Genomic DNA, 10,191 nt, shown 5'->3' with positions numbered 1-10,191 from the left:
TTGCTGTTTGGAACAAGGAATAGACACTTTGTCAGGTTCTTCAGACACAGTTTTTGTTATAGTTTTTCTAAAATATACGAATTTATCTTACAATTCTTTATTAGCACCACAACACCCTTAATAGGATGCTAAAACTTTGCATTGAGGCAAAGAAAGATAATTTTATATTAATGTTTTCACTTGCCAAAGAATTGCTGTGGGCACATTTAATAACCATAACTAAAATAAGCAGCTAATATTTAATTACCATTGATTATAATTGATAAGAATTATAAAAGCTTTCTTTATTTTCTGCAAAGCCTTTTATTGTTTACCAGTTAATTTGTGTCTCAAGATAACATCCAACAAAGGTTTAAGTCACTTTAAGACCTTAAAGTGAGGCCTTAGCCAATTAACATCTCCTGGAAGCTTTTGAAAAATGTGTTTTGAAGCAAATCAATTTTTCTTCCTTAGATTTTTCTGTACCACAATTGTCTAGTACAACTAAAACCCTAAATATTAAAAGGATATTGCCTCTGAACCTTATGGAGCAACAGCTACTCCCCAGAACTTTAAAGCTCATTGTGTGAGAGCAAATATTTGAAATAAACTTCTCTTGAAAAGCATTAGCTAATAAAATACTTTCCACTTAAGAAACAATATACACTGAAAGATTCAAACTCTTAGCTTCTTGTATTGAAGCAGAGACAATAAAATTTTTTCTTACATAATATAAAGCTATATTAGCTATACCTAGAGGCAAAATTTTCCAGTGATTACTAGTTCACTAGAAGCAAACCCTTTACAATTATCAGAATGCAAAGGAAAAAACAAACTTTTAAATCTATAATAACTTGATTTGAAGTAGGCAAGCCAAATTGTAATGCCTTTATAAGTTCTACAGTCTGACCTTTTATAAACGTTGCATTTGAACTTTATTTAGAACAACATCTGGATAGATCTGCAACAGTGTTCTTTTTGCTAAAAGAAAATTCCCCTGAAGGCAGGGAGAGGCAAGTTTAAAGAACTTTCTTAGGTACCATTTGCAAAATAAAAGAAAGTCCCACAAGTCCCACAGAGGCTGCTATGAGCTTCCTATGGCTGTATGGCCACAGAGAGCTGTATTAGTGCTCTCATAAGATGATTACTCTTGTAATAATCTTAATTAACAATATATGGGTGAGTCGAAAATCCTAAATTTGCAATCAAACTGCAAGCTGCAGTCAATGGAACATTGACAATTTTAATCATAATTTTTAAGTTCCTTTTGCAATGTCAGGATAATATCTACAACCTTGGGAAAGCAAAACCCAATTTTAAAACAATTTATCATCTTTAAAATCAATATTAGAAGCATTACTATCATGTTATAAAGTTTAGCTGCCAATTTATACCTATGAATGCATGACAGTGCAAATTTTAATTCTTCATTAAAGAGACATTGTTTTAAATCTTATCTCTAAGTCTACTTTTTATGATAAGAAGCAAATTAAATATTATCTCACTAGAAGTATCCTTAAAGGCCTAGTTTTTTTGGCCTGCTTTATGCCACTTGTTTGAAAGACTCCAAACCTCCTGAGTTACCAATTTAAAGCTGTCTTGCTACCAATGTTACTCCCTTTTAATCATACCCAATAACTTATAAGCTAATATTCTATAATGAAGACACACAGAGCATATTACACCTTTAAGACCAGTAAAAAAACAAAAAACAAAAAACAAAAAACAAAAAACAAAAAACAAAAAACAAAAAGAAAATTAAGTGGCTACAGGAATTTTTATAAATTTAGACCTATCAAAGAATTTTAATTTTTTCTAGCTATAATTTCAAGATAAAAAGCACTTTGTCATTTGCTAACATAAATAATAATTATTGCAGAGAATTTTCTAGGAAAAAACTATCTATCAGCTTTTTTGCCTTAAAACTAAGAAGGTACAGACTCCTTTTCTTTAAAAGCAGTTTTTCAGCAGTGGCTCTCCTGCTGTGCTTGATTATTGGCTAAAGTGTGGGCCACTCTTGAGTTTTGCTGAACCAGCAGATAAAGTCTTAGCCATTTTTATTTTCCAACATGGAACACAGAACACAGTCATTCAGGCAACGAACTAAAACACACATGAATTGACATGTAAACAAATTGGTGCACTAGACATTAGATAACACAAAAAGGGCAAAGAACTTCTGTTGTAGGGGCCAGAGAGAATAACACAGGGCATCCCCTGATTTCTCTCTGTCTCTGGGAGAATTTCAAAATCCATTTTCCTCTATCTTATTTTACTTTATTTTATTTTATTTTATTTTATTTTATTTTATTATTTTAAACCCTATTCCTCTCCCCTGAAACAGCTCTTGAAAGCTGCAGACAACTGCCTGATTCGTAGTTTCTAGTCCCACACATATTTCACTGTCAAACCCTAAGTGGAATCAACACCGGGTCAACACTGTTCCAACTTAGTCCGTATCCTACCGCACCTCCAGCAACACTTTAAAAAGTAAAGTTTCAAACTAGCGCTAGCATAAATACCTGTTGCTCACTGTGCCCCATACAATCTTCTTATTCTTTCCTTCTTGTGGAGCTCCACACATAAGACAGCGATTCCCTCATTGCCCCCCCCCCCCCGTTCCCTGCTCCCTGTTTGGGTGCCAATTTGTAGTAAGCCAGCCTGCACCCTACATGAACTGGGTATTTCTGGAAGGAAGGCTGGGTCTGAAAGAGACTTAGACTGTGAGAAAAGAATGATGAAGCCAAGACATTTTTTTTTCTCTGATCAAGGCCTGCGAGTTTACTAAGAGACTGTGCTTATAAGGGGGGAAGGCCCATCTCCTCCTCCAGTCCATCCTTGGTGCTTTGAGCCAGCCTGTAGGCGATGTGCAGGATAGGATGTGTCTCTGGAAAGTCTCAAGGGTCTCTCAGCAGGTAGCAGAGTCTCAGAGAAGAGCAAGGGTAATTGACATAACAATATAGCCATCTAAATCGGAAGGCTACACCCCAGGTGACCTCATATTCAGTGGCAGCAAAGTCTGAATCAGCCTGCTTCAAGGCTGTGGGAGGCTACACCTGTCCAGGATATAGATTAGCCAGGTGACCTTGTCTGTTTTAGGTTGGTGTTACTATATTACTCCTTTTTACCTGTCCTGGAGAACAAACAGCTTTTTGGTATTTGTCTCTGTCTTAGCTTTCTAGGAACTTAAGAACACTCTTACAAGTCTCTGTCTAACTGGCCTTCTGTAGCATATTCTTTTCCATACAGGCCAAAGCCATGGAGGTCATACCTCTTAATGCATCTCTCCATAATGATGAACAATTACCATTGTGAATAGCTGAGCTTGCTGAAAGCAATCTTGTATGAAAACAATCAACCTGTTTAAAATACAAGGTACAAAAATTAAAATCAACAAAGTTATAATTAATGGTTCAAGCAATGTAGAAATTCAAGTTGTAAGTCATGGAGAAGTGGAAAGCCAGTATTTAAACCATCCCTGATTCTGTTCTCTTTCATTTTTTTTTTCCTTTTTGCCAGTCCTTCTTGAACTTTAGCCATAAAATTCTTTACTACTCCTGAATGAACGATATAAAAACAACATTTTCATGGAGGGTTGCACACAGTCCTCCCTGTTGAAGGAATAAATCAAGTCCCCTCCTGTTCTGAATAATTGCCTCAGACATGAGGTTAGAGACTCTTACAAATACAAAATAGAAGTTTCTATTCTCTCTCTCTCTCTCTCTCTCTCTCTCTCTCTCTCTCTCTCTCTCTCCCTTGCTGTTCTAAGAAGTTCATATTTTTTTCCTTGCAAAACTAGGGCAAAAGCCCCTGTAGCTGCACCTCCCATACTAAGGCCTTCCCATACAGTTGGATGTAAAAAAAAAAAAAAAAAGTGGATCAGAGATGTAGGTCCAATACAGCTTCCCTATTATAATTGTCAGGACACTATACAAACTCACATTCAGCAACATTCCTTGTCTTATCATCAGCATGTCTCATTATCCACTCTGATGGCTAGCACACACCTTCAGCATCCTGCAGGAAAAAAAAAACCCACAAACATGCCCTCTTCCCCACACTTAGAGTGTTCCTTGGCATCAAATTTAAAAAATTTTTGTGGTGTATAGGCATATGATTCCCCCTTTTTTGTTTTCAAAAGCTAATTTTTCACAATGTGATGCATACATTCAACAATTCTTTGTCCCATTGGATTATAAGGAATTTCAGTTTTATGTTCAATAGCAAATTCCTTACAAAATTGTATAAAGTTGTTTCCAGTATAAGCTAGGCCATTATCTGTCTTGATGATTTTAGGCAATCTCATAGCAGCAAAAGCATGTAAGCAATGATCAGTTACATTTCTATAAGCTCCTCCTGTATATAGAGAAACAAAAATGAATCCGGAACAAATGCCATTATACACATGTATATATTTCAATTTTCCAAGTTCTGAATGAGTTATATCCATTTGCCAGATATGATTGGACAAAAGGTGTCATGGATTAACCCCTAAATAAGGAACTGGAGACAATATAAGACAGTCAGGACATTGTTTTACAATCATTTGACCTTGCACCTTAATGATCTTATGGCAGAACCTTAAAGTATGACTAGAAAGATGAAATTTATTATAATCATATTTAGCCAAAATAATAGGATCTGAAACTAAAGCTCTGTCAATGCAATCATTGCCTGCAGCTAAAGGTCCAGGAAAATCAGAATGAGCTCTTATATGCCCAATATAAAAGGATTTTTTTCCAGCAAGAATGATATTTTGCAATTGTTAATACAGATCCAGCTGGCATATTGAAATGAAATGTACCACAAGTTTCCAATAAAGGAACTGACTGAGCCACTTATAAACTATCAGTAAAAAGATTAAAAACATTTAGTACTGTTGTGAGTTCTGACAACTGAGCAGAAAGCCCAGGAGTCTCTATGACTACTTGCTGATTATTTATAAGATATCCTGCACATCCTTTAGAGGGACCATCAGTACTTATTAAAAGAGCATTCTGTAGAGGTTGTAAAAAAGTCATATTAGGAAATATAACCTTATGTGCATTTAGAAATTTTATTAACCTATCTTGAGGATAATGATATATATAATGCCTTCAAATCCTATTTGAGCAAGCAAACAATCTGCACTATGCTGCTTTAACCAATTATTTGGATCCACATTAAAAGGCTGAATAATGATATCTGGTTCTTTGCCAAAATAAATCAGTGCCTGCTTTCTTCCAACATCATCATATGAGCCACTGCCTCATAATATAGCAATATATTACATGTAGGAGATATCCTTGAATGTATGCACATAAGAGGAGCATTTTTGCCATAACAATCCTGTAGGTATATGAGTTGTATTATAAATCAACAAAGGTAAAGGCAAAGAATAATCTATGTAAGTAACAAGTTGTTTTTCAGTAGCTCTTTCTAATTGTTGTAAGGCCAACAATCCTTCTGAAGTTAAAACTCGAGGAGAGGTAGAGTCAGCACTCCCTCTAAGAATAACAAATAAGTGTTTCAATTCTCCTGTAGTAAGCTTTAAATAAGGATGAAGCTGATTAATATGGCCTAACAGGTTTTGAAAATCATTTAAAGTTTTTAAGTTTTCCCTATAAATAATTATTTTCTGAGGGAAAACAGCTTGATCTATAAGCCTAAAACCTAAATAATTATAAGGATCTTGAGTTTGCACTTTTTCTGGAGCCATTTGTAATCCCTTATCAGCTAATATCTGTTGTAAATCTCTGTAACATAAAACAAGTCCTGAGGCTCTTTTCCTGCTAATAAGATATCAACAATGTCATTATAATGCATGTTATTGTCCATTGTTGTCTTATATGCTGAATGGCTTGTGCTACAAATTTTGGACAATATGTAGGACTGTTAGCCATACCTTGAGGAAGAGCTATCCATTGATACCATTTCATTGGCTCTTTAGAATTAATAGAAGGAACACTGAAAGCAAATATTTCACAATCCTGAGGATGCAAAGGAAAAGAAAAGAAAAGAAAAGAAAATCTTTCAATTCTACTACTATTTTAAAATACCTTTTAGGAATGTCTCCACTTGATTGATTTTTCTTTTCTTTTCTTTTCTTTTTTTTTTTGTTTTTGTTTTTGTTTTCATTTATTTATTTATTTATTTATTTATTAGATATTTTCTTTATAGACATTTCAAATGCTATCGCAAAAGTTCCCTATACCCTCCCTCCGCCCTGCCCCCCCTACCCACCCACTCCTGCTCCTTGGCCCTGGCCTTCCCCTGTACTGAGGCATATAAAGTTTGCAATACCAAGGGGCCTCTCTTCCCAGTGATGGCCGACTAGGCCATCGTCTGCTACATATGCAGCTAAAGATATGAGCTCTGTTTTTTATTTTTTTCTTAATTACAAATATGGATGAGTTAAAATCTTGAGCTTGTGATTAAATTGTAAACTGCAGCTAATGTAACATTGACAGTTTAACTGTATTTTTAAGGTTTTTTTTTTTGTAATATTAGCGCATGCCCATAATTTTGAAAAACAAAGCCCAGTTTTAAATAATCCATTCTCTTTAAAATCAATACCAAGAGCATTACTTTCATGTACAAAGTTTGGCTGCCAGTTTTTTATATATGAATGCATGACAGTGAAGCTTTTATTACCTCATTAAAGAGACATTGTTTTAAATCCTATCCTTTATAAGTATACATTCTAGGATAATAATTACATAAAATATTATCCCAATTTAGAAGTGTCTCTAAAGACCTGTTTTCCTGGGTTGGCTCATGCCAGGTGTTGTTTAGAATGATACCAACCTTGAGTTACCAATTTTAAGCTAACTTTGTTACTAATGTTATAAGTAAAAAGCTGTTGGCTCCTTTAAGAGTGGTTTGTGTAGATAATCAGCCCCTAGCAGGGCTTCTCCACCTGTGCTTGATTCCCACAGTGCAGTGTAACTTCTCAGTTTCTACTGTGAAAATTGAGACTGCCTTTTAAACAAATTAAACTAAATCAAAGGTTAGACAGCCAGTAGACAACATTTCAGCCATTTTTTCAACATTAAATACAGAACAAAATCACTCAAACAACAAAATAAAAACAAACATATATTGACAGACATGGACAGATTGGTGCACCAAGGACAGAGAGTAGAAATAGAGGAAAGAGAACTTGATGTCTCAAAGGAACCCAGATATCCTAACCAGAACTAAGCATATCTCCAGTAGGAGCCAGAGAGGAAACAGTATGCCTTCTGATTTACTCCTGTCCCTAGGAGAGCTCTAAAATAGCTCAGGAATATCCATTTTCCTTCTCTTTTGCTAAAATGTCCTGGATAGGGGACACTCTCCTCTATCTCTCTGTCTCTCTCTTTTTCTCACATGTTCAAGGTCTAATTCTTCCTCTCCTTCTTCTGAGAATTCTGCCAGAGATGGGAAAAGAGGCATAGTGATAGCTTCTGATAGTTGCTCCCCTGTGCTCTGCTTTTCTAAATTCCCCAATTCCTCCTCAATTTGTCTAATTAATCCTTTCATGTATACCATTCCTACTTCTGGAAATTAAGTACAACATAAATATACTTGAACTAAGAAATTTTTCTAACATCTGTTTTTGTTTTTGTTGTTGTTGTTGTTGTTATTTATTTTATTTTATTTTATTTTACTTTGCTTTCAACCCTACTCCTCTCACCTGGAGCAGGTCTTGGCTTCAGGACAAATGCCTGTTTAGAATTCCCCTGCCCCACTATGCTGCCACACCTAGGTGAAGTAAATTTCTGACAAACAACTCTTCAGCCTAGCCTGTATCCCTCTGAATGTACATTTTTACACCAAAAGATCCAAAAGATAAAATTTATGGCTAGGGATAGCATTAATTCTGAATGTTTCTTACCTTGCTTACTGGATACTTTCACTTTTATTCCATTTTTTATAGAGTTCCGCACAAGACAGCACTTCTCAGTAGTTCCTGAGTCCCCCACCCCCAAAGTTTCAAGTCTGCTTGTTCCAGGGGAACTTGTAGCTGTCTAGCAGCCACACGTGAACTGGGTTTACCTGAAAAGGGGGCCTGGAAATAAGGTAAGGGGGAAAGAGAAGGATGAAGCCAAGACAAGGTTCTGATCAAGGCTCAAAGTTTAATAATAAGCTTTACATTTATAAAGGAAAAAAGCCACGAACCCCATCCCCTTACTTAGCTGGAGTATTGTGTAGCAGCAAGGTCAGTGCAGGCAGTCAAAACATTAAAGTTCCCATGGAAACCTTCAACTGCAGCCAAGACAGATGTCTCTGTTGAGGTTGAAAAGACCTGTCATGGCAACTGTTCAAGGTCTGCTTAGGCTGCTCATGGCTGGGTGAACTGCTCAGACTTTTCAAGGCTAAGAAAGGCCTACTCAAAGCTGAGAAAGCTATAGTTTTGTTCCCAAGTGATTACAAGGCTTATATCACAAGAGAATGTAGTGAGACCCACATAAGGCAGCCTTATGGTGCTGCACTCAGTTTCTGTGTAACAAGCCTGTTTCTCCCAATTTCTATAAAATGACTATTTCTTTACAAATTGTACAAGATTGTGAAAAATACTTACATAGACAAAGGCAAAACTGACTCTCAGAGTAACCATGTCTGATCAAAGACTCACTCAACTACTGCACTAAACACTTTCCAGTTCCCCAGACCTTTGTGAGGGAACCCTCTCTCCACCATCTTCCTCAGGAGTGTCCTGCATGGCTCTCTGCAGAAGTAGCTTCAGAGACTGCCAATGAAACCTGTGGTGCCTAATGGAGCCAACAAGGAAGTAAATGATGGGATTGGCACAGCTGTTAACACAGGACAGGAATATTGTCACTTTAAGGACATGGAAAGAGAAAACGCTTTGAAACTCCTTAAACATTATCAAGAAATATGAGCAAATCCCAAAGGGAAGACCCAAGAATATGAAGACCACCAATGTGAGAGCAATGGTCACATAGAACCTGGTCACAGGAATCCTGTGTGATCCACAGATCATCTTGACCAACAGGGCCAGGCTGGACACAGAAGGAACCACAGTTAATAATATTATAAGTGCAGTAGTGATTAAGCCACAAGTAATACAGAAATAATATTTAGGATCACTAAACAGAAGGCCACAGCTTTCCCCTAATAGGAAACTCAACAGTAGACAGAAAGCCCAGAGCAGAACACACATGATGGATGATGTATTTCTTGGTCTTTGGCAGTGATACCAGATGGGCCACATAACAGATAGACAGCGCTCAACACTGATGGCTGCAATCATACACAAACCTGCAAGGTAAGCAAACATAAATACAACGGTGAGAAAAAAAGTGTGTCTCCTATTTAACTGAAGGAAACATTTCAGGGAACCTAAAATTTGAGTGCAAAGTTGCAAGAAATCAGCACAAGCCAGGTTGCAGACATAGACAGAGAAGGCATTCCTATGCAGGTGGAAGGCTAGAAGCCATAGCACTATGGCATTTCCTGCCAGGCCAAACATGGCAATGATGACAGTAAGAAACTTCAGGGTATTGAACTTGCTAACACAGGAGAAATGTTCAGTATTGCTACTTCCATTCACTACTGTGTTGTTAATATTCCACGCTGGAGTGGTTGGACCCATGTTTAGGAAGTTTCCACTGGTGTTCCTGCAAAGAAATCGAGATATGAACAAATGATAGTCTCTGTCAGGACCATGTGACTATGTAGGAATGTCTGGCACAGGTCCATAAACAGGGGTAAGCAGGAACACAGAGATTACATAATTTACTAACCTTCCAGTAGTGCTACAATATCCTTTTAAATCAAGTTTGTACTATTTAGTCTATCTATAGATCCATATGATATGGGGTAGTTGATAGTCCCAGTGCTAAGCATTTTAGGTTTTGTTAGAGAGAGACAAAATTTTGAAAGGAATGTTATTTCTGTTTTAGGGCTGAGATTTCTTCTCGGGTGTAGGAAAATGGAAGCTGTTGGCACAAGCCATATCTTCCCATAGTCACTGGAAGGTATCTATTAAACAGGCAAAATGGAATTGTGAATGAGAGATACAAAGGGAATTGTACTTGCTATGAAGATGTGTAGGTGAACATTTTGCTAAAAACATTATGCTAGAAAGGCATTTAAATTTTTGAAAACTAGAAAGCAGAGAATCCTTTAGGAACATCAAGCACATTTCTTTAAGGTTTAGGCCAACAGTGTTCTGTTCTCTGCAGGGGTTCAGTGAAGAAATAAGAACTGTAACAAATGAGCCAG

General features: G+C 36.7%; 1 protein-coding gene across 1 annotated transcript; it reads right to left on the bottom strand.

Moving 5' to 3' along the window:
• Positions 1-8,590: 8,590 nt before the first annotated feature.
• Positions 8,591-9,652, bottom strand: LOC110288437 (mas-related G protein-coupled receptor member B5). The gene has a single exon (XM_021154791.2). It carries the CDS (start codon positions 9,557-9,559, stop codon positions 8,591-8,593), a length of 969 nt encoding a protein of 322 aa, XP_021010450.1. The 5' UTR covers positions 9,560-9,652.
• Between the last annotated feature and the right edge of the window lie 539 nt (positions 9,653-10,191).

This window comes from Mus caroli, unplaced genomic scaffold, assembly GCF_978045245.1.
Source record: "Mus caroli unplaced genomic scaffold, Mus_caroli_1 scaffold_8, whole genome shotgun sequence".
Taxonomy (NCBI): Eukaryota; Metazoa; Chordata; class Mammalia; order Rodentia; family Muridae; genus Mus; species Mus caroli.
Note: the sequence above shows the minus strand (reverse complement) of the source record. Positions and strands in the feature narration are given on the sequence as shown.

Excerpts from the sequence above, each read along its gene's own strand:
- LOC110288437 (XM_021154791.2), bottom strand. The coding sequence starts at position 9,559 with ATGGGTCCAACCACTCCAGCGTGGAATATTAACAACACAGTAGTGAAT.